Raw genomic sequence first — 25,356 nt, 5'->3', positions numbered from 1 at the left:
AATAGGGACCGCTCCGGTGGGAAGGTAACAGCGTTCCGTGCGCCTTTGGCATCTAGTCATGCCGGCCACATGACCACGGAGACGTCCTTGGACAAGCGCTGGCTCTTCGGCTTTGAAACGGAGATGAGCACCGGCCCCTAGAGTCGGAGACGACTAGTACACATGTGCGGGGGAACCCTTACCTTACCTTACCTTAGTGTCAAAGTAGAGTAATAACAGAACTGTCAGCATTAAGACATTAAAAACAGTAACATAATTTTGCTGGATCCAGTTAAGGTCTGTCTGATCTATTATCCTAAAACCTCATAGCCAAAGACTTTCATAACTCACTTGTCCACTTCTTGGAATAAATAGTTTTTTCTGTTTCCTTTGTTCTCCTTCCCTTGCTGTATTCAAGAAATATAAAGAAAAAATATAAAGAAAAAATAATAGTTATTTTCTTTTAATAATGAAATCGCTGATTGGAAGCAAAATAAAGTACAGTAGCACCAGCATAGTAGATGGGCCCCTACATTTCAAAAAGTACCAAAAAAAAGGAAAAAGGACAAGAAACGAACTGCAACCCAAGGAAGACTGCTTAATGGTCATTAAATACTGTTTGTTTAGGGGTTGGGAGCAGAAATGTAATACCTGATATATAGGGCTGGCTACCTGGAAGATTGAAAAGGAACAGTTTAGTACTCTATACAGCTCTTCCTTCCTTCCTTCCTTCCTTCCTTCCTTCCTTCCTTCCTTCCTTCCTTCCTTCCTTCCTCCCTCTCCTTCCCTCCCTCCCTCCCTCCCAATTTATTTCACACTGTCATAATCCACTTCAATCACAAAAGACTCTGAATAGTACAGAGTACTGGTGTCAAACATGCCACGTCACGTGCCGTGTCGCAACGTATTGTGACTCTTTTTGCATTGCTGCCAATGGGGTGGGCGTGGCTTCAGTATGATGAAACCGGCTCACGGGCCGGTAGTTTGATAACCCTGGTATAGAGCATCAAATAAATAAACCCATTTGTTTTGAACACGTACATTCAGAATAAGAACCAGTTTGATATATTAGTTAAAGGCTCTGTACTAGAAACCAAGAGACTGTGATCTTGTCTTAGGTGCTGTACTGGATGAGTGATTTTGGGCTGGTCACTTTCTCTCACTAGAAAGAAGGCAATGGTGAATGGTGTGGATTTGTCTAGGCAATTACCAGTGTTCAACACTGATCCAAGGTCTACTCCCCCAACCTCCTAAAAATCAGAATACTATCACAAACCAAATTTACCACAAAAAGCAAAGATTAAAATGCCAAATGAACTGTAGGATAGATACTGCAGTCAATCAACCAATTTCTTTAATAGTGTGGTGTAAATCCTTCATTACAGATGCTGTTCCAACACATGCAAATGCAGCACCTCTTTTTGGATGTTTATAATAGCTGTGTGAAAATAAATTTTGTATTTTATTATTTTTTCTTTGTCCCAACTTTTTAATGCGCTTTTGCAAAGAGGATTCCTAATTCAAATGTTTTATGAGAAGAAAAATGTTTTTCCAAGAGTAACATTTATAAAGCTGTTTTTCTTCTCAATTTGCACATTTCTTCCCTCAAACAAAGAGAGTAACAGGCTTCTCTCGTTTCTACACTTCATGTACTTTCCAAGAGATGGCACTATATCTACATGTATTCTTCAAGAAACTATGTATTGTAAGCCTATTTTTGAATATTTTCAAAAGAAGCTGTGTGGATTCTTATTTACCAATTCTCTTTTACCCTCCAAAGCAATTGATGTTTCAAGGATCCTTATGTTGTAAAGATCCATCTAAAATGAATTCAGGGCTAAATGACTTGGAATCTTTGAATTGTGCTATCTGTGACTTCCCAAGGAATTTTATAAGAGCTTGCAGTAGTTTATTTGAAGATATGTAATACAGTGTTAGTTTACACCAGCTTCTAAGACACTGAAGGTATGAAATCTGAATACATTTTCTAAAGATGTTTAGCCCATACCAAGACTAAACAATTGGGGGCTTTCGTATATTGTTGAAACGCAACTTCTAACTGAGCTGTGCATCTACCAATAAACTGTATAATCAGAGAACTAAAAGCTCACAAACATAAAATACTACAAGACCCTGTTTTCTGTGAAATTTATAAGGGATCTGGAATCTAGCTGTCCTAAAATAAGTTGTTATGAAATGAATAAGGAAACCGTGGAAGGATGAGGTGCTTAAGTTTAGGCTCTATATATGACATAAACTCTATAACTTGAGATTGTCCCTTTGACTTATTTATAATGAAATACCTTGTACTTTGTATTTCATGGTGTATATGTTTTTTCCAGTCTCTTTTACCTGGAAGAAAATTGAACCCAAAGGGAAAGGGCCATGTCCTCGACGTAGACAGTGCTGCTGTAGGGTAGGGGATAAGATCATCCTCTTTGGGGGAACCAGGTAAATAATATTTCATATTGCCTTTATTAATGTTCTGTTTCCTCTTTAAATTTGAATAAAATGTTTCCTAGTCTTAAATAATGTAAAATTTGTGGCTTTTTTCTATGAAGAGCAAAAAAAAAAAAGCTGGATCATTTAAACTTCATTAATTATCTAAAGCAGGCATGTCAAACTGCTGGCCCGCGGGCTGGATGCATCACGCTGAAACCGCGCCTACCCCATTGCTGGCAATGGGAAAAAGTCATGATATGTCATGCAACGTCACGAGTTTGACATGCCTGATCTAAAGCCTCGATCATTCAGTGGTTCTGAACCCCTAGATATCCTAATGCATACAAACTTCTAAGCCAACATTTATCTGTATCAGTTGTTCTAACTTCATATCCTCCAGATAGTTAACACTGTATTTCCCATCTTGAAATAGCTGAGTTGGATTGAAACAGTAGTTGTGAAGATCAAGAGAACATTGCATTTAGGAAGGCTGTTTCCTGATGACTTCAGGAACCCCCTGGATGTCAGTTTCAGTAGCTAATTCTTTCTGAAATAATAATTGCTCAAATACCTCTGGGATATATCAGACAGTATTAAAATGTCACTGAGATTGAGTGATGGAATAGTTACCTATCCTGAAATGCCATGATTTATAGACAAACTGAACATTTTTATTTATTTATTCAGACATAGCTTCATTCTATTAATCAAGAATGATTCTTTGGAATCATTTACTTTTTAGTCTGCCGTCCTGTAGCACACATTGTGTTGCTTTTATATAGGACACTGGAGGGAAGGGTTTGTCCCCCTCTAAAGTGCAGTTATCATTGAACTATTACATTGGGGAACAATATTTACTCATCCTACTGGTCAGAACTAATATGAATGTCACACCAGGGATGAACTACAGTATTTTAAATTATTTGGTTATCTTCTGTCTTGAAATAGTGTCCATAGCTTTGTCTTGAGTCATTTCTTAGGCAAATAAGCAATTTCTTCAAGATGGTCTTCCTCTGTTTGAGCTCTCAATTTAACCTTTTAAATGCTTCTTCATTTTTGAATTTTACTGAAAAGGTCAAGTAATCCCAAGTCATTCAATATGCGTTGCATAAGATAGTGGACTCTCATATAGAGTACATGCTTGATGCTGCTCCTCTATCGGCAAACACCTTCTTTCCTATATTGTGGACTGCTTTTGGAAGTTGGGTTAGCATTTCTGGTTCTGTCCTAGGATATTTCAATTAAAGCAAATAACTGTTATTTGCAAAATGGGGGTTTATGACTGCTCTGTTTTTCTATTGCTTTTTTTCTCTTCTTGCCTTACCACACATCCCAGGTCCTGAATTCAGACAAATCCTTGCTTAGAACTGTTTCAAGCTGTTTATTTATTTGATTTCTATAACTGCTGTCTTGATAAATGACTCTGTAGTAGAAAAAAAATAATCAAGCAATCTTTGACAAACCCAGTCTTAATCTACTTAATCCTGTTTAAAAACAAACTAAAGGTCTTGATTTTGCCAATTTATACAAGTAGTGTGCTCTAACTTCTTCACTTAAAACTGTCCAATCTCTGGGTTCATCATTCTGTCCTCCCATAGCAAGAAACCCTTCTAAGTGCATGTCTATGGAGATTCTCTGTCATCCAGGTCATGATGGTCCCAAAGGTGCTTTTTCAGGAGTCAACTGGACTTTCTTGTTTTCCTTTGAAGACATTTCGCTTCTCATTCAAGAAGCTTCTTCAGCTCTGATTGGTGGGGAATGGAAGGATTTATGTTCCTTGCAGATAGCTGGTCATTTGCATTCCTTTAGAGACTTATTGGGGCCATTTGGAGGTTTTCTGTGTCCTCAGGTTCATCTGAGTAGTGCAAATGTGTGTGGAGCCCTCTTGGCTGCAGGATGTTTTTTGCCCTGTATCCCTTCACTGTTGAAGACAGGTGCAGGCTGTTGGGGATGAATCTGTGTTGTCTGCATCTCAAACTGAAGTGCAAATGGTTCCTATAATCTGCAACGTTTTCTGGAAATCCATCATATTCCTGCACCCTTCAAAGGGTGTTAATCCCAAAGTGCATAGCTAAATGTCTGTGGAGGTTTTCAGTCATCCCCAACAGCCAGTGTACGGAGATGTGGTACTTCAAGAGGCAAGACATGGCCCTTTTTATAACATATCTTCTGTTGTTCAGTTAGAGAGAGAATTGATTGGCTTATAATTTTCTAATGTCAATTTCAGGTTGATGTGTGTAGTTTGAGGGCTGGAAATGGAATGAAAATGATGCTGTATGGAAGAACCCAGGATGTGGGCCAGATTTATTTTACTCCATTTCTTTCTTTGTATTTGAAAAAAAAATGATCCTTTCAAATGAAATTCATTTTGCTTTTATAAAATTTTTTGGTAATTTTTACTTTTATTTTATCTAATACATGTGTATAGCTGCCTATCTTCTGACCAACTCTGGGCAGCTCCCAATCAAATTTAAAAAATATACTGTCATTTTCTGAATTACTAGCTTCTGAAATTTTCTTTTGCAAATTTAAAGATGAATATATTTCATAATATTTAGCTGCAAAATGAGGTATAATGTTTTGAATTATGTTCAGTACTGTGAGCTATTCTTTAGATTGGTGCAGTGTTTCTTCTTTTCCATCTCCATTTTTTTTAAAAAAAAATAATTAATTAATTGTGCTTGAACATTGCCAATACTTGCAACTCATGATGGTTTACACTAAGCCATTTAAATAATAGAATATAATTAAAACCATAAATACTAACATAAAATGTATGCTTACTCTTAAAGAATAGGCAAGTACTTTGCTGCAGCTATCAAGCAACACTAATTGTTGAATACCCTGTGCAAAAGTTTTGCCTTGGCAACTTTGGAAAGGGATTCGCACCAACCCATTGTTCAAGAATTGGGTATGTGTAGTTTAACGAAGAGAAGAGTGAGGGGTGACATGATAGCAGTGTTCCAATATCTCAGGGGCTGCCACAAAGAAGAGGGAGCCAAGCTATTCTCCAAAGCACCTGAAAGTAGGACAAGAAGCAACGGATGGAAACTAGTCAAGGAGAGAAGCAACCTAGAACTAAGGAGAAACTGACAGTTAGAACAATTAACCAGTGGAACAACCTGCCTCCAGAACCTGTGAATGCTCCAACACTGGAGGTTTTTAAGAAGAGACTGGACAGCCATTTGCCTGAAATGGTATAAGGTTTCCTGCCTGAGCAGGGGGTTGGACTAGATGACCTCCAAGGTCCCTTCCAACTTATTATTATTATCTCTGTCCCTATCCTCCAGTCATTTCTTACTCTTTGTATCTGGAGAACACTCAGTATCTCCTGCCAGAAAAAATATGCAGGATGGGTCATTCCTATCTCATTTCTAAGCCATTTTGCAATACTTGTAAACACTGAGAGTCACACTGGCAAAGTAATTGGCGGTATAAAAATTTGGCAAATATGTAAATAAGGAGAAGGGGTCTAAATGCAAAAAACAGCATTTGGAATCCACCCCAGAAACTATTAGCCAATGTAGCACCTGCAGTATATCTGTCTCATGGTTATAATGATCCTTACTGTCAGCATATAGGAACTACATTCTGCACCATTTGCAGCTTGTAAGTAATCTGCCAAGCAGCAATTCCATGTCAAGGGCATTGTGGTAATCTTCCCTAGTGGTGATTTATTTCTTTATAAAATTTATTGGCTGCCCATCTTACCTCAGGGTAACTGAACAGCTTAAAATAATAAATTTCTGTTGCCAGAAATTCCTATTTCAAGGAGAGATGCAGCTGGCAGACTTGCCAAAACTAACCAAAGTTACTATTTTTTTTAAACCTCCCCATACTTGTACTTAATATTCATAAATGTTAATTATACCTATACCGCATGGAGCATTGCCTACTAATAATAGCAGTTCACTTTTGAAAATTTTGGCTAGTATGCCATAAGTATAGCCTGAATTCACTTCTATGCCGTACACATTAATGCTATTCTATATAATCTAGGTTCTCAAACCTAAAGAATATCTTGTAATCCAGTGTAACGTTGCCCATATCCATCCACTATGAACACAGTGTTCTGAACCATAGTTAACAACACATACACACAAAAAAAACTATTTCATAAAAGTAAAATGCAAACTTCAGTGTTTGGTTTTTTCACTCCTCCATATATTTTCTTTTACTCCTTGCTTTAGAGTACCTCTTATTATTTCATTCTAACCTGGCAGGAAGAAAACATTAACTCCTGGTACAAATGGGCAATGTAGATAAAGATATGTGGGAAAGGGAAGGTGGTGTTAAATTGCTAAAAAAGCTATGTGGGCTGCAGGGTACTCATATGTAATATAAACACTAGATATCTGTATTCTTGTCTATTTCCTGTGTTGACATTTTTCTCTTTTTGGTGAATGCTATTGCCTGCCTGGGGCTTTTCACACAAGTTGCACATTTCCCATCACTTTAAGGAGTAGCTTTCATTCCAGCTGTAATAGAATCAATGAGTCTCATTTCGGCCTTTATTATATGCTATTCATGTGTTGTAGTGGAATAAGCTACTGCTTTTCAAATATACATGTAGATGGTTTTAAAAAACCCTAAGAAAACAGTTAACAGTCTACCTATAGCAGGATCTTGACAAAATTTATTGTTTGCTGCTGCAGATTTTAGTCTCGTTTCTCAGAATTTGTGAGGAGAGGAGGTATTTTTATTATTTTCTAAAGAAAAGATGAACAGCTATTTCCACACTTACATCTGGCAGTATTATCTAATCTAGGAAACATCATTGGGTCACAAACGGAAGTTTTGCTCTCACCTCAAATTTTATATAGCAGTGCCAAGACAAAAAGCAGAAGAAGCTAAGCTTATTAAGGACAACGGCACTTGTTACAGGACAGCTACAGTACTTGGAATACATTATATATGCTATATGTAATGTAAACATAACTAACATAACATAACATATTATTTATAGTGCCTTTCACTATTCTTCATATCCATCTAGTCGTGAATAGCATTCCATAAAGCAACACTGGAGGACAATATTTTCCAAGAACAAAATGTTGAGGATTGAACAGACAGCTGTTTTCTGATTCTAGAATTACATACATATCTACTATATTATAAACAACTTAGAAAGGCACAATCAAGAAACACTTTAGGCTGCATAAGTATAACAGTAATTGTAATCTGCAACTATAAAATAGAGTCCTACCTGAAAGACATAATTACTTTTGTCTTCATAACCAAAGTTATATTTAATTGAAGCATCTAACTAGATAGAAGCCTAGAGTTAGAAGATTTATTAGTGATGACTCTAGCAAGGTATAAGTCAGCTGAAATGGTCAAGATAGTTACCAGCTGCTTAAAACTGGAAAATTTGTGAATGCAATAATACAGGGGTGTCAAAGTGGTGGCCCGCAGGCTGGATGCGTCACATACAGGCCACACCCACCCCAGCTTCTCAAAGGCAAAAAAGTCACAATATGTCACGATACGTCACATGGTGGGATCGAGTTTGACACCCGTGTAATAATAACTTCCATGCGTAAGTTACTGACTAGTACATTTAAATCTATATTCTAAGAGACAAATGTAACAGCTGTGTTCATTAGAAATTAAACAAAACTTTTAAAATATTTTAAGCAATTAAAAATAATAAACACTTCTTGGCTAACACTTAAGCATCTGAAAGCTAAATTAATAAACTTTTAAGAAATTGAAACCAAAAAAATGTCCACTAATTCAGTACAAACTATAAGCCTCAGTTTGGATAATATGTTGGTATGATTTTAAAATGCCCTGTAAACCACCCTGAGTCCTTCGGGAAAGGGCGGTATATAAATCTAATAAAATAAAAAAAATAAAATAAATAAAATAAATATTTCAGGCTTTGTAGATTGTGATTTATGAAGCTGGAAAGATGCTGTATGGTTGCACACTCTTTTATTGTATTCTAACCTCAATGTGCTGTCTTTCATTCTTACTATATTATATTATTTGACTAAATAGCAGTTAACACAATAATATCCCTGATTACTTTTCCATTTTTTCTTATTTAATTTTTGTTCTATTCTGCTAGAAATCTTCCCAGAACAGGTAACCTCCACATAGTTGGGGTGGGGTGGGGGAAACTCTGCCTACAGGTTTATAATCATTCAAAAAGATGTAAAAGAAAAGATAAGAGGTATAGAAAAGTTCAGGAACAGGTACAGTTAGATATTAAGGTACTAAGAAATGATTTTGCCAATGAACTTGGAATGTTGGTTACCCCATCAGCTGATTGGTTTGACTGTTGTTGCCAGGAGTTGGTTTATTGGGTTTTATATTGGGGTTTTTATTTCTGTAAGCTGCTCAGAATCACTGTGAGTAGGTTGAGGAGCCATATAAATTTTATCAATAAATAAATAATGTTATTAAAATATTTAATGAAAATATTCTTTCAGTTGCCTTTCATATTTGAGAACTTTGGCTTTTAAGCAATCCACAGAGCCTTCACAACTCATTGGGTATATAGTGGGAGAAATGGTGAAATAGAACTGAGTTTGCCTGTGGTTTATAAAGTTTTGAATGATCATCTAAACACAGCCTATAACTTGTCTTATTAACCTGTCTCTTATCTAGTTTACAAAAAAATAACTGTAATCACAAGGAGGAAACCGGGACCATCTGAGATGCAGGATTTCTGGCTAAACAAGTAGATTTGGGCAATTTTGATATAGTACTGTCTGAAGACCCTTCTACAAGAGAATAGATATAGAGTGTATGGGTGTGATAAAGCTTGTGTGTGTGTTGGTTTTTTATGTAGAAGTATGTTGTTACTACACACTTACCCAGTTATCTAACTGGAATCATAGGACTCAGCTACAACCATCAGTGTTATTAGAACAAATATTTATTATTACTAAGTTCAAGATTTTCATAAAAACTGATTGCCAGATACTTAAAATTAGTCAACTAATTTTCTTTATCTTAATTTATTCTTAATTGCCCTGGGCTGCTTCCTTTGTCTGCGGCATACTCTAATATCCAGGGTTGGAAGGCGAATATCTTATTTGATGAAATGATCCATTGATAACGATTCTTTTAAAATTGATTGTGTTATTTAGATATTGTTAAATCATAAGATCAGAAAGAATAGGAAGGTTATCTAGTCAAATATCAATTCCTGAAGCAAATTTTTCTATATATGATTGGATTAGCTCTTAGTATGCCTTGCTCATGCACACTAATTCACATGGAGGTATATGGCTTACTATTATTAATACTAGTGTATTATTAACTATTAATAGTATATTAAATTATAGAAGAGCTACTGCAAATCTGTAGATGTTGAAAAAGTTTCACATAAAGGAAATGCTTCTGAAAAGTAGATCTATGTAATAAATGCAATATCTAATTGCATCAGTTATATTAATTTACAGGTACAGTCTTGAGAAGTACCTTCATTGTAGTAAAGGCTAATCAAATGTAAAGTGCAGTTATAGTAAATATATCTTTCTTTAAAATATATCTTGCTTCATATGATTATTCATAAACACTCACTCCATGAACTAGATAATTAAGGTTTGTATATTATTGTTATAAAGAAGAAGAGTAGACTTTCAAATCTGTATTTCAGCTTCCTAACAAAGTAATGATAGTTATTTAATAATAGTGACAATAATGATAAAAAACAAAGAAATGGAAAATAAGATAACTATAAAAAGTGAACAGATGAAATACTATATCAAAGAGATGGATTATCAGAATACTAATTTGAAGCATTTATTTTGATTACCACTATTGAAATGTCTCTTACTATTTTTCATTGTGTGCTGCAATTTTCCATATCATTTGTTGATTTGATAGGACTGTTTATTGTGCGGTGACGGATAAGTGGCTTAGAAGAAAGGGGTAGGAGAGCTGGACTCACTTCCTCTGAATAGCTATCAAGTAGGCTCTGGAGCTGGCTAGACTGATAAGATGTTTTCCAGGAAGTTGTTGTAAAAGAAGAGGTTCCTGTGTATTGTATTATCCTGAAAGTGACAGGTCACCAGGAAGTGAGGGGCAAGAGCAAAGCAATAGATAAAACCTCAGCATAGTGTAAGGATTGAAATACTGATGGAAAAGTTACATCCAGCTACTCTTTCATTCGCTTATGAAATGGAACAGTAGCCTGAAAAAGGGGAGAGACCTCTCAGTGCTATTCAGACTTAAAGAAATCCTTATTTCTCTTCAGCTGCATTTCACATATATTTTACAGTTCTGTATGCCACATCGTTCAGCTAGAGTAAATCAAATAGAACATAGAGATTTTAAGAATAAAGACATTAAAATATGTTTAAAAAAATAATAGTGGAATAAAAATGGGAAATGGTTTTAGGAATTTATCATCTTCATCTCAGGGTGGGACAAATGCTTTGCAATGTTTTTATTGGATTACCACACTGACAGATTCAGGGTACAGTAGGATCTACCAGTACTGTATATCTCCTAGTCAAAATATTCAATCAGGGCAAGAATATTGATTTAAAGAAAGTGCTGTAGCTTCCATTGTTAAAATCAGTGATCAGTAGCCATTATTAATATTAATTAATTGAACACTTTTATTGAGACTCTGTGTGGCTCTGGTAGCCACTTTGAAAGTTTTGTCAGATCCAGACTAATTCCAGATATAGATACATAAATATATGTCCAGTATAGACTCCTTTGGTGCAATAAATCCTTTTTCTCTTGTAGACCCCAAATTAAATATCACCTCCATGAGTCTTGAAAAATATGTTTATATTTGTACAGAAATTTTTATTGAAGCCTTACCATGGTTGAATTTCTAGCTGGAAAAAATTAGAAAAATTAATTATATTTATCTCTCATCTTTCCATTTGCCAGTGAAAGAAAAAGCTCGATAACACTGTAAAGGTTTACTGTATCCCTATGAAATGGATTGTGCATTCACTTCTTAAACAGAAAATAAGTTTTCATAGAGATAGTGGGAATTTCATTTTTAAGATATTAGTTTTACAATATATAGAATATTAAACAGCAAAAACATTTGAGGCACATGGTGTTGGTTAATTAGTTTTATTAGAGGACATGTTTATCAAATTCTTCCAGAATAAATTCTAAATATGACTGAGTTCAACAAACAAAACCTGAATTCCAATTAATGTTGCATTCTTGCATTTACTGGCTGTAAAATACTTTGCTGCTTTCTCTTGCTTGTAGTCTTACAAACTATTACTCAGAACAAGCAATGTGAAGCTTGCCTCAATGTATGGCTGATAAGAATAGTTGTCTTAAAACAGCCCCCCCCCAACTCCTGGGCCATGGCCCACTGTTGGGCCGCTTCCTGTTTGAAACTGGACCATGGGAGAAATGGGCATGCACATGTGCATGAAGCTCAAGACGTGCAAGCAGCAGGCAAGCACACCTGTGTGAAGCTCTGCTCACATGAGCGGAGGCCACTTGCGCTTGTGCACGAAGCTCCACTCACGCAAGCGCCCTCCACTCAAGTGCCCTCTCTCATGCAAGTGGAGCTTTGCGTGCAAGTGCAAGCACCCTCCGCTCCCATGCGAGGCTCCATTCATGCGAGTGTGCTCCTGCCACTCACACACCAGTCCTGTGCCGTGCCAGGCCTCCAAGATGGAACTGCTGGGGGCAGCTGCCCTAAAATATTCCTCCCTGAGGTCCTCTCACCCAAGAAGCCTGGTCTTGCTCTTCAGCAGTCAGTTTGGCCTTGAACCCTAATATCTCTTGGTCCTGAAAACATGGGGAAAAAATGGTTCCAGGAAACTATCAGCCTGACCTCAATACCTGGCAAGATCTTGGGAAAGATAATCAAGCAGTGAATCAGCGAACACCTAGAGGCAAACAAAGTCATTACCAAAAGCCAACATGGGTTTGTTAAAAACAGATCATGCCAGACAAATCTTATTGCATTCTTTGACAAGGTGACAAAATTAGTGGACCAGAGGAATGCTGTGGATATAATTTACTTGGACTTCAGGAAGGCATTTGATAAAGTAGATCACAACCTACTACTTGATAGAAAAATGTGGGTTAGATAGCATCACCACCAGATGGATTCGTAGCTGGCTGACTGGCCATATTCAGCGTGTGGTCCTCAATGGAACTGCATCTACATGGAGGGAAGTGTATAGTGGGGTGCCCCAGGGCTCTGTTCTGAGCCCATGCTCTTCAGTAACTTCATCAATGATTTGGATGAGGTGAGATGCGGAACTTATCAAATTGTAGACGACACCAAGCTGGCAGGAATAGCCAACACTCCAGAAGATAGGCTTAAGATACAGGAGGATATTGACAGACTTGAACATTGGGTGCTATCTAAGAAAATGAAATTCAGTGGTGAAAAAAGTTAGGTTCTACATTTGGGCAAGAAAAACCAAATATACAGGTATAGAATAGGTGACATCTTTCTCAATAGTAGTTACTGTGAGAGGGATCTCGGAGTCCTTGTGGACAATCACTTAAATATGAGCCAGCAGTGTGCTGCAACTGCCAAAAAAGCCAACACAGTGCTAGGCTGCATTAACAGAGGGACAGAATCAAGATCATGTGAAGTATTAATACCACTTTACAATGCCTTGGAAAGGCCACACTTGGAATACTGCATCCAGTTTTGGTCACCACCATGTAAAAAAGATGTTGAGACTCTAGAAAGAGTACAGAGAAGAGCAACAAAGATGATTAGGGGACTGGAGGCTAAAACATATAAGGAACGGTTGCTGGAATTGGGTATGCCTAGTTTAATGAAGAGAAGGGTGAGGGGTGACAGGATAGCAGTGTTCCAATATCTCAGGGGTTGCCACAAAGAAGAGGGAGTCAAGCTATTCTTCAAATCACCTGGAGGCAGGACAAGAAGCAAGGGATGGAAACTAACCAAAGAGAGAAGCAACCTAGAACTAAGGAGAAATTTTCTGAAAGTTAGAACAATTAATCAGTGGAACAATCTGCCTCCAGAAGCTGTGAATGTTCCAACACTGGAAGTTTTTAAGAAGAGACTGGTCAGCCATTTCTCTGAAATGGTATAGGGTTTCCTGCCTGAGCAGAGGGTTGGACTAGATGACCTCCAAGGTCCCTTCCAACTCTATTATTATTAATAATATTAATATTATTAATATTATTATTATTCCTGTAATACAGGTAGTCTTTGACTTACAACTATTTGTTTAGTGACTGTTCAAAGTTACAATGCACTGAAAAAAGTGATTTACAACTATTCCTCACACGTATGAGTGTCACAGCATCCCCATAATCAGGTGATCAAAATTTGGGCATTTGGCAACCTGAATGTATTTACAATGGTTGCAGTATCCTGGATTCATTTTATCACCATTTGAGACCTTCATAGCTGTCTTCTGGGAAGCAAAATCAATGGAGGAAGCCAGATCCACCCTGATGATTCTCTTAACTGCAGTGATTCGCTTAATAACCATGCCAAAAAGGTCATAAAATTGTGCACTACTTGTTTTATAACACTATGTTTGGCAACCAAAATTTTGGTCTCAGTTATGGTCATAACTTGTGGATTACTTCTATGCTACAAATTGCCTTTTTCCCTCCTAACAAAGACAGGAAATGCATTATGGTTTCCTGATTGTTGGTTACAAAATAAGATTAGATTATTCTGCCTAGAAAGCTTCAAAATTGTGGTAGTCTTTGCAAAGGTTTTTTTTATGTACAAATAAAGGACAAACCTTTGCAAGAAGTATCAACTTTGTCAAAGCTGAAACTATATGGAAAATGGAAATATGTTGTTATTATTACAGTACTATGTTTTTGCTTTTCATGTTAGGAATGATTTAAAGCTGTTGTGCTTTTATTTTCTGGTGAAACAATGAGAATTTTCACCAATGCATATCTTTTATCCAAGACCTAAAACTGAATACTTCTGCTATAAAAGTAAACCTTTATCTACCTTAAATTTAAATGTTAACTTTCAGTCCTGCAGTGCAGTTTCTAAATTGCTTAAAGAATCTATATCATTTGTGGTCCAAAACATCATTTGCCAAGCTATGCTAAGATCAGTGCAGGCAGACTGTTTCTACAATTGACAGTTCCGTAGCCCCTTTTCTTCAAATTCTTGTTTAATCACACTAATTTAATTCAAGTCATGTTGCTCAATAGTTGTTAAAAGATTTTGTGTAAAAGTGTTTACTTTTTATTGCCATTACTTTTACTCCTCCTATTTTGCTAATTATTTAAGCTTCTCCAGTGATTCACCTCATTGCTTTCTTTTCCATTCGTCCCTGGCCTGTGTTGTCTTTCTTTTTTCTGCCTTGAATCCTGTCTTGATTTAATTAAGAGTTGGTGATTGAATGGTAGCAGGATCTATTTCTTCTGAGACTGATTCCAAGGGCCTCTAGAGAATTGAAAATGTGAATTTTTTTTTCTAATGTTACTGGATTTATGTGAAAATATTCATTAAGCAGTCTAAAGGAGTTGCTGTTTGCTGAACAAGCTAAGATTATAATTTATCAGGTATCAAGAGTGCTGTTTTGTATTTAAAAGTTGCCAAAAATAAGGAACTAAAGAGTAAAAATATGTAGTTCATTGTCTGATGTTAAAGACCAATAGTGACATGTTAAATACTAGGTACACTATTAGATCCAGTGATATATGGAGTGATTATCTGAATATAATAGGTACAATAAATTTCTATTCTGTAAAGACACTTTATTTGACATTGTTATCTGGAACAGTGGTATACAGAGTGGCAGAATTCAATCTTCTAGACCTAGAAAGAAGCCAGAAGGTGCAATAAACTTAAAATAGTTTATTGGGTTGTCTCAAATTCCTAAATGCAATGCCTATAAGTATACATATGCTACCAACAATTTATATACTGTCCTAAAAGAGTATGAGCTAATTAATTAAAGAAATTGTTATGGAAGGTTGTTTACCCTTTCTCTGTTCTTCAGAGGAGATATTCTTCATGTGGCCTTTTATACATACCATCAATCCCTTTTTACTGAATGCTAAAATTATAAAAAAGCAAATCTTCACTTCAGAGACTAGTTTATGAAATATAAAATTACATTGAGGTGGAAGGAGAGCAGCAGCATGGAAAGAGGGAGAATAGAAACTGAACAGCTATGCAGCAGAGCATGGCTCTAGATAGGACCAAACAAAGCAATTGTTTTAATCATATGTTAGAAAAAAATGGCAGCAATAAAGTGATCCCTCTTTCTTACTCTGTGAGGTGTAGTGTTGTGTTCATTCACCTATTTGATGGCATCAGTAGTACTGGATTAAGAGGTCTCTGTCTTCTTGCACGAATAGACAAGATCTTGTCCTTTCATCTTATTTTTTATTTAGAAACTATTTTGAAATATGCCACTTTTACACAGCTAATATTTAGTGATCAGTTCCTACAACACTTTCTCAAAATTTGACATGTGTGCAAAATTTATAAAGGTTGGTGCCATTTTATACTGTCAATTGTATTTTTATTGATCTGTTTTTAAATTTTATTTAAACATTTAAACAAGTACATTGAAGTTGGGCAGCCAATAAATTTTAATAATAATTTTAATAAATCAAAGTATGTTTGCATTGGCATAATGAGGATCTTAGGTGCTATTGAGTCAGACTGATTCAATTCCTTTGTGGACCAATATTTTCAATCTCAATCTGACCCGGGCAATAATCCACAGGTACTGCAGGGACATTCTAATGATACTCTTGATCCCATCCTTCTATCTTATCCATTGTTTTTATGTTCTTATACTTTTGAGATGTAACATAAAAGTATAAATTTGCTCACTTTTGCTCAACATTATACAGAGTTTGAAATCATTTTATTTTCATGAAAGCAAGGAAATTTTTTTCACCGTGCCTTCATTAAAATTTTGTATGCCAAATTGTTTTGGACCCAAATCTAGTCATTGGGTGCTACTTTAGTTGGACTTCTTAACCAGAAACTCTAGAAGGGTCTATCTATATACTACTAAAACTCTTGATTCCTCTAATCTTTAACTGAGTGAAATAGTGTACTACGGGGCAAACCCTTTTGAATCTATGTACCTCAAATGGGCAAATTTACAGAATGCCGCCAACATTCAGGACTCAGGACTCCTTTGGAATTGAAATTTGGCAAATTTTTAAAACAGTTTATGTCATAAACATTATCATAATAGCTCAACATAATTCAAAATGTCATAAAATATTTCCTGCACTGATGTTTGACTCTGCTATATAGGCAGATACATCTTTTCCACTGAAGGTAGTAGATTAGGACTTCTGTTATTGTTGAAAGCTTTGAGGAAACCGGTAAGGAAATATCTCTGAAAGGATGACCCAAGGGGTAATGGGTTGTCTAGTAAAGAAATCACATTATATACTAGGTAATTGCTGTTGTTACTCTGAAGGTTAATTTATCCAAACTCACACCACAATCTAGCTATGTGTCAGCTTCTCTAAGAAGACCAGTCCAAGCAATCTGCTCCACAGGAACATTAAAACTACTTTTATTGAGACAGAATCAGTTTGGTCTAGTCAGGCTAGAAAGCCGGAGACCCTAGGTTCAAATCCTGCCTTAGTCATGAAAGCCAGCTGGGTGACTTTGGACCAGTTACACACTCTCAGCCCAACCCACCTCACAGGTGTGTAGTTGTAGTTGTGGTGGGGAAAAAGGAGGAATTAAATGCATCACATATGTTAGCTGCCTTGAATTATTTGTAAAAATAATAAAGGCGGTATAGAAATAAATAAATAACAGAATTTTGCAAGTCTTCCTGTGCTGTACTTTGCCCTCTTATAGTTCAGTGAATTAGGGAACTGTCTGAGTTGCTTCCAAAATGTTTTACCCTTTTTCGCTTTGGCAGTGGAGCTTTCATATCTCTTCAAGTTCATCTTCATTACTCTCTTTATCATGCCAGAAGTGATCATGTATAAGTGGGTATCAGCAAACGGATGACACCAATCCGTCTGGCGTCACATAAAACAGCATCACCCAGCTAGAATCACATATTGAGAAAGGAGCAGTAGAAGCACTCTGAAACAGTGCTTTTGATCTATAAACTCCCAGCAGGCAGTCTAGAAAGATACCATGGCCAGTGATATCAAAGGCTGCTAACCAAGAGGGGTATTCTATCCCTAGCCAAGATTACCAAGTAGAGCAACCCAGTCTTGGGTCTATGCCCAGGCCTGAAGCTAGACTGAACCTTGACTAGATAATCTACTTTGTAGGGTATTTTGTGACTAAATCCCTACCACATGCTCAGTAACATTTCAGAGAAGGTTGGAGACGGACTGATATTTACTAAACTCAACTGGATCCAGAGAAAGGATCTTAAGAATGAGGACGTACCACAGCCTCTTTCAAGACTGAAGGTATAAGAAATGCCAAATACTAATGCTTCAAAGGAGAGTTTCGCAAAATATATTTCCATAGTAGTTACTTAGTATCAAATGTGTATTTTTCCTAAAAGCCTTAAAGTTGATTAACTATAATTTAATTCAGTCTGGCTGTTTCGGTACCTTGAGCTTAGTGCAAGGCAACAAGAAAAAAAAATCTTAACTGCTTTCTTTGCCTGCGATCCTATTTTCTTAATTACTTAACTCTTAAAAATATATATATTTAAAAAGAGTGCCTTGCATATTAAGACTCTTGCTTTAGATCTTATTTGAATTTTTTAAAGAAACAATGTTCTCATATATGAATGAATGATTTCAACTTCAGAGAAGAAAGTAGATGTTCCTGATGCCTGGGAGTAATCTAATAGGATTCCCCCACCCCCACCTTCAAAGTTGGTAGCCTGCTAGGAGTCTCTACGACCTTCTGTGATAATGAAATCTCCAGATGTTGCCAGAACATCCGGTCCTGCCTGTTGTGGGGGTAGTGACGAAAGCTTTATTTGTTTGCTAGGGGAGCAGAGAGGCTGGAGAAATCAAAGTAACAGAAGTGTAAGTGATTCTGTAAACAGATCAAGCTATATATTTCCTTTTTCTGACATGCTTATGCTTCTTCTCTCTTAAACTATGGATGCTGGATCCTCTGCCCTTGCTTATTCTGGGCATTCTTTTGTGTCCATTTAGAAACTTATGAAAAAATATTACATAATCATCTTTCACCTTAATATTACTATTAAGTCTAGTAATATTAACAAAGAACAGAAGAATTCAAATCTCTCTAAAGCTAGAATAAAATAAATATCAGTGGAAAATTCACATATAAATGTTGTGAACAAAGGCTATCGACCAAGCCTTTTCAGGGAAAGATCTGTCTGTACATGAGGGAACACCATGTTGCTAGCTTTCCAAAATGTTCAGTATGGGACATGGCAGACGGTAGGCACATGCAGAGAGTAAAGTGTAATATATACTTGGGCTATGCAGTGCTTCAGATTCAGTCTTCAAAAGGTACTTCAGAGTGTGCAGGAGGACAACATACCATCTGTCTGCAATATTTTGAAGCAACTCCCTTTTCCCCCAGGATTGTGCAGCTGTGCAGCCTCAATATCCACTGTATTTAGGGGGGGGAATCATGAGGCACAAATGCCAGACCTGCAGAAGAAGCAGGAGATGCTAGGAAGGCAATATTAGGTGGGTAACTAAAAGCAAGTAGCGAAGGCCTCAGTAGCTATTTCACATTTAGGATTTTTTTTAACCCATTGTCTAAATATGCTGAAAGTAAAATCCTTAATTCACTCCTGCATTTATTCTTGCCTATTGTTCCCTTGGGAAAACAGAAATTAAAGCATCTTCTCCCATTCTTCCCTTGGGGAATTTTCTATGTAATTAATTTTACAAGCCAGTTTTGTCAAATAATTTGATTTCAATCAGGTTTACTTGATTTCAGAGTTCCATAAATAAAACTGTTATTATCAAACTTTAGAACTCTGTTAACTATAAACATATAGAACTCCCAAGTGTCTACAAGCTATAATTACACCAAAGAACTGTTATAAAATTTTTTTTGAGGGATAAGATACACTGGATATAAACCCCAAGTAAATTCTTTCCAAAATTGATTTTCTATGTTTGGAAATTCTCCAGTACCCCATTTGATACTGTGACTTGATGTGGTATGATCAGTAATTTTCCTATTCCACCTTTGTTTTTCTTTGGATTTTTAACAGTTCTGATAATGACTCCTTGGGAATTCAGAATCTTGCAATTATTTAAAAACTCTGTTTGTCCTAATAAAAGCACTAGCTTGAAATAGATTTTTATTTGTTATGTTCCAATTCACAAAACTTTTTCAGTGATTGATAAGATCCTTTTTTTATTTCTACAGCCCATCTCCAGAAGAAGGCATGGGAGATGAATTTGACCTGATGGATCACTCAGATTTGTACATCTTAGACTTCAGTATGTGAATATTTTCTCATTATCAATAACTACCTTGTTCAAATCTCTTGTTTTTTAAAAAAATGTCCGACTCAATGTTGTAGTTGATTTAGTTTTTAATTATTGGATATCATGTACTGTGTATTACTCTTTTTTCAGGTCCCAGCTTAAAAACGCTGTGTAAACTGGCAGTGATCCAGTACAATTTGGACCAGTCTTGTCTCCCTCATGATATAAGGTAAAATATTTGACCTTATGGAAATACGTTCAGTATCTCTGCTTACAGAGTCTTAGCAGTGTAAGTAGCTGCCCTAGCATAGTGTGTGCTCACTGAGAGAAACTCTACAGATGTTCTGACAGATCAAATTTGAGACTTCACATATAAGGCACGTACTCTGCAACTTATGCACTTTGCCCACAGACATTTATGGAAGAGGGGAGCAACTGGCTTTCATTGTGACTTTATGAGAAAAATTCTATAGCTTACATCCTTACTTCCAACAATGGTTTGCATCTTGACACATCACTATTTTGCCATCATGGTTTATAGCAGGTCTGTGTGCAGTTTAGCATGGATGTTTTTAGTGTTATCATTTCTCCATTATTCAGTGATAGTTGGAAAATCTTGCCTGTTGCTCTACTGTATTATGCTTGTATCTTAAGTCATGGCTCCTTCTTGATAGCCATGGCTAGGGCTATGCACCTATTTCTGGATTGGGAAAACTTGTTCATGGCATTCACATTGTAGTCCTGGCTAATGAACTACAACATGCTCTATATGGGGTTGCCCTTAAAGACCATCCAGAAATTATATCTGATCCAGTTTTGAGCACTCCATGGTTTGCCCATGTAACAGTGGTGCTGTGGGAGCTGTTGGCTTCCAGTTTTTTTCAAGATCCAATTTAAGGTACTGAATATCTCACATGAGCTGGCTTACAGGATGTGTGCAAAATCCAAGCTCTATGACTCCTAGGGAACTGAAATTTGGTAAACTTTATAAAACATTTTATGACATAAACATCATAAAACCGTTTATGACATAACATAAAATGATATAAAACATTCCCTGTGCTGATATTTGACTGGGCTATACAGTTCAACGTGAACTATTTTCAAGGCAGATACATCTCTGAATGTATCTGTTTTTCCAGTGAAGGCAGTATTCTAGAAGTTCTGTTATTGTTGAAGACATCGAAAAATCTGGATAAGGAAATATCTCTGAAAGATAATCCAATTGGACATAGGTTGTCTAATCACCTTTAAAATCCTGAATGGCACAGGATCAGGTTAACTGAGGGACTGTCTTTTCCTGAGGGTATCTGCATGGAGTTTGATAGAGTGGCTCCCTCAGGTCCCTTCCCTTAAATGTTGCCATCTAATAGAACCTAGGTAATATGCTGAGTAACGGTCCTGCCCTTTGAAATACCCTTTTCTCTGAAATCAGGCAAACCTCTACTTTTTTGATCCTCAAAAAAGTCATCAAGTTCTGGCTTTTCCCACCAGCCTTTAGGTAGTATGAAATTGGAGCACAGTAAATTTCTAGCTTTTTTTCTGAATACAGTATGTGGGAATGTGTTGTGCTTGAAGGCATCAGGATGGACTTTTTTTTTTGGTTTTTATTGCTTTGTTATTGCTCATGAATACCCAGAGAAATGCTGCAGTAGATGGGGTGGGATGGGGCTCTACTAATCTTATATAAATGAAATAAAATAAATCTGATCTGTTGTCTTTTCAGATGGGAGCTTTCAGCAATGACAACTAACAGCAACATCAGCCGTCCAATTCTTTCTTCCCATGGATAATTTGGTATCATGCTCCTAACTGCCTTCAACTCCTTACCTTGCAAATGTCACCTTCTGTCTTCCTCCCTGTGCATGAAAGTTCAGCTTATTCAAAAAAGGAGCACTATTTCAATACAAATATCTCTTTACTGACCAATGTTGGGAGGCTTCTTATTGCCTATCCCACTGCCACACTAGTTGCAGCTATAACTTTGCCAAAACCTTGATTTTAAGGTAGCATGCATGCAGAATCAGATAATGCATACTACAGAAAAGGACGCCAGATGTGTTTTTGCTCTCATAGCTGAAGGTTACATCTGACAGCCATCTACTGGTATAGTATCATTTATTAGAGTCAAAGGAAATATAAATCTCAGGATTGTTACAAGAACAGCATATGTTTCATATGCGCTACAGAATCAAAGGTGAACAAAGCAAGGACTCATCAGAATTCAGCTTCTCTATGTCTCAGCAATTTTGAGTGCCTAGCTCTCAGTATTAATGTAAGAACTGAACTGGTGCCCTATCTTAAGCCATTTTCTTTGCTTCCCTGAGCATAGAAAAAATTGCCTAGTCTTATACATTTGGGGGTTTGACCAGCTTGTTTTCGGCAATGGGCACCTGGACGATCTCCATATGATACTTAAGCACTTGCCACCTTTACAGTGGTACAGATCAGAGTCTTCAGTGGAAGAAAGTAGGATGATGACTATCTGACCAAGCAAGGAGTGGCATCCAACATCCTGTAAGACTGAATCATTTTTTTTTCTGTCTGTTATGGGAGTATTCATCACAAGATCTGAAATGCTATCACCCAGTTTGATATGTACAAGCAAAAGCTCTGAATATATAAATACCAGGGTAGGGAAAGACAGTACTTTATATGCCTAGAGGACAAGTGGTGGACTAATGCAGAAGGTATGAGGATTTAAAGTCTGCAGTCCACAAATTAAGACTCTAATTGAAAAAAAAATGTATACATTAGTAGCTAAGGAGTGAGCTGGAGTGTTATCAGTTCAAATCTTGCTGCGGCCATGGACTTGCTAAACATTGCCGGGCAAGCCACACTTGGTTTCAGCCTCACATCAGAAATATAGGAGTAACACGTTCTTGCCATATGGGAATATTGTAATGATTACAATATACAATAAGTGAAATGTTTTGAATATTCAAAAGTGCTATATAAATGCTGCATATTTATTAAAATTGAGTTTCTTCATTACTCTTATTAAACAAGGCTTTTAACCAGTTAGGGTAATCCAAGTGCCTTAAAATTACCTAATTCAATTGCTCCATGAGATTATTTAACCTGGTATCAAAACAGGACAGTATTTATATTAATCTTTTGGGGGGAGGTTATTTACCACAAGTTTAATTTCATCCATCCTCAAAATAACAGTGTGTGTTGCGTTGTATGAAAAAGGTGGCCTTATAAACATAACAGTATAAGAAAAATAAAAATTAATATAGGCAGTGTAGTAAACCTATATACTGTACATATATGCATAGATTAGATTTCTTACAAATGCATGTATATTACATTAAACATGAATATGAATGAGGCCAACACAAAACCATTTCTGCACATGCAACTTGTTCCTCAGTTTTCACTTCTATAAAAAGTATACAAGTTTTATCACCTGATAAAAGAATAAGCTATCATAGAGCTCTGCACCTCAGGATAATATTTATATTATCTTAAAACATAATGCAGCTCATTTGTCCAACTACCACTGAATTTGTCAGAACTAGACAATGTTTATTACAACATGATAAAGAAGGACTGATCCAGATACCCCATTTGATTTTTTTTCAGTTTTCTTTTACCATATACCTTTTATTCTTGAATGGACTTGGTTAAACGAAAGCAGAATGTTTGTAGGCTAATTTTTTCCTGTATTAATCATCAGCCGTCTCACACAATTCTTAAGAAGTATTATCCGTTGTTCCTTTCAGATTTAACTAGTAGGAAAAAAAATGATTTAATATACGGAGACTCCCAAACCTGGTCTGCAAGGCAACCTTGAGATGTTCTTAGCAGTCTTTTCTGAATCAAAAAGAGTTTTTGTATTTGTCCAACAGTCAACAGTTGAGTTAGGATGATAATATTTTTATTATAGGAAACAAACTGGGTTCCTTTTGTTTAATAATAATAATAATAATAATAATAATAATAATAATAATAATAATAATAATAATAATAGAAGGGACCTTGGAGGTCATCTAATAATAATTGAAGGGACCTTGGAGGTCATCTAATCCAACCCCCTGCTCAGGCAGGAAACCCTATACCATTTCAGACAAATGGCTGTCCAGTCTCTTCTTAAAAACTTCTAGTGTTGGAGCATTCACAGCTTCTGGAGGCAGGTTGTTCCACTGATTAATTGTTCTGTCAGAAAATTTCTGCTTAGTTCTAGGTTGCTTCTCTCTTTGGTTAGTTTCTATCCGTTGCTTCTTGTCCTGCCTTCAGGTGCTTTGGAGATAGGCTTAAGATACTGAAGCAAGAAAAACCAAATGCACAGGTATAGTATAGGTGGTTTTTCTTGCCTCAGTGTAAAACCTTACTTTTTTCACCATTGAATTTCATTTTGTTAGATAGCACCCAATTTCAAGTCTGTCAAAATCCTTCTGAATCTTAAGCCTATCTTCTGGGGTGTTGGCTATTCCTGCCAGCTTAGTGTCATCTGCACATTTGATGAATTCCCCATCTATCCCCTCATCCAAATCATTGATGAAGATGTTGAAGAGCACTGGGCCCAGAACAGAGCCCTAGGGTACCCCACTACACACTTTCTTCCATGTAGATGCAGTTCCATTGAGGACCACATGCTGAGTTTGGCTGGTCAGCCAACTACGAATCCATCTGGCGGTGATGCTGTCTAACCCACATTTTTCTATCTTATCAAGTAGTAGGTTGTGGTCTATTTTATCAAATGCCTTACTGAAATCCAAGTAAATTAGCATTCCTCTAGTCCACTAAGTTTGTCACCTGGTCAAAGAATGCAATAAGATTTGTCTGGCTTGATCTGTTTTTGACAAACCTATGTTGGCTTTTGGTAATGACTTTGTTTGCCTCTAGGTGTTCTCTGATTCATTGCTTGATTATCTTTTCCAAGATCTTGCCAGGTATTGAGGTCAGGCTGATAGGTCTGTAGTTTCCTAGATCCATTTTTCCCCCTTTTTTGAAGATGGGAACTACATCAGCTCTTTTCCAGTCCTCTGGTAGTTCCCCAGTGCTCCAGGATCTTTGACAGATATAGTTCAGTGGTTCTGAGATCACATCTGCCAGTTCCTTCAGAACCTTGGGGTGTAGTCCATCTGGTCCTAGTGATTTGAACTCGTCTAGGGTGGACAGGTGCTCATTTACTGTTTTCTTACCTATCTTAACTTGTATTTCTAATCTGTTTTTTACAGTACTGTTTTGATAGGTTGGACTGTTTTTCCCCTTTGTGTAAATACGGATGCAAAAATTGAGTTAAGTAGTTCTGCTTTCTCCCTGTTGCTTGTCACCTTCATGCCACTTTCTCCCACTAGTGGACCAATCGTTTCCTTCACTTTTTTCTTGTTTTTTACATGTTGAAAGAAGCTTTTTTTTTTTCTTATTTTTGACTTTTGTTGCATGCCTTAGTTCATTTTGAGCTTCAGCTTTCCTCACTCCTTTGCAGGCTCGGGCTATTTGCTGATATTCTACTTTAGTTATGTGCCCTTCTTTCCACTTTTTATACTTGTCCTTTTTGTCTTTCAATTTATCAGAGAGTTCTTTATGCAGCCATGCTGGTTTCTTTTGAGAGCTGTTAGAGAATCATAAGGAAAATTTTCAGTGGGATTTGGACAACAGTGCATACACTCATAATGTGTTGTTGAATAA

General features: G+C 36.6%; 1 protein-coding gene across 4 annotated transcripts in view; it reads left to right on the top strand.

Moving 5' to 3' along the window:
• Window positions 1–23,780, top strand: part of KLHDC3 (kelch domain containing 3) — a 52,345-nt gene extending 28,565 nt beyond the window's left edge. For all 4 annotated transcript variants that reach the window (XM_083357817.1, XM_083357818.1, XM_083357820.1 and 1 more), the window contains exons 8-11: window positions 2,322–2,430; window positions 19,655–19,728; window positions 19,867–19,945; window positions 21,443–23,780. In XM_083357817.1, coding sequence (XP_083213943.1) covers window positions 2,322–2,430; window positions 19,655–19,728; window positions 19,867–19,945; window positions 21,443–21,509 — 329 coding nt within the window. In that variant the 3' untranslated portion in view covers window positions 21,510–23,780. The remainder of the gene's footprint in view (window positions 1–2,321; window positions 2,431–19,654; window positions 19,729–19,866; window positions 19,946–21,442) is intronic.
• Window positions 23,781–25,356: the final 1,576 nt, after the last annotated feature.

Source organism: Vipera ursinii (genome assembly GCF_947247035.1).
Source record: "Vipera ursinii genome assembly, chromosome: 1".
NCBI lineage: Eukaryota > Metazoa > Chordata > Lepidosauria > Squamata > Viperidae > Vipera > Vipera ursinii.
Note: the sequence above shows the minus strand (reverse complement) of the source record. Positions and strands in the feature narration are given on the sequence as shown.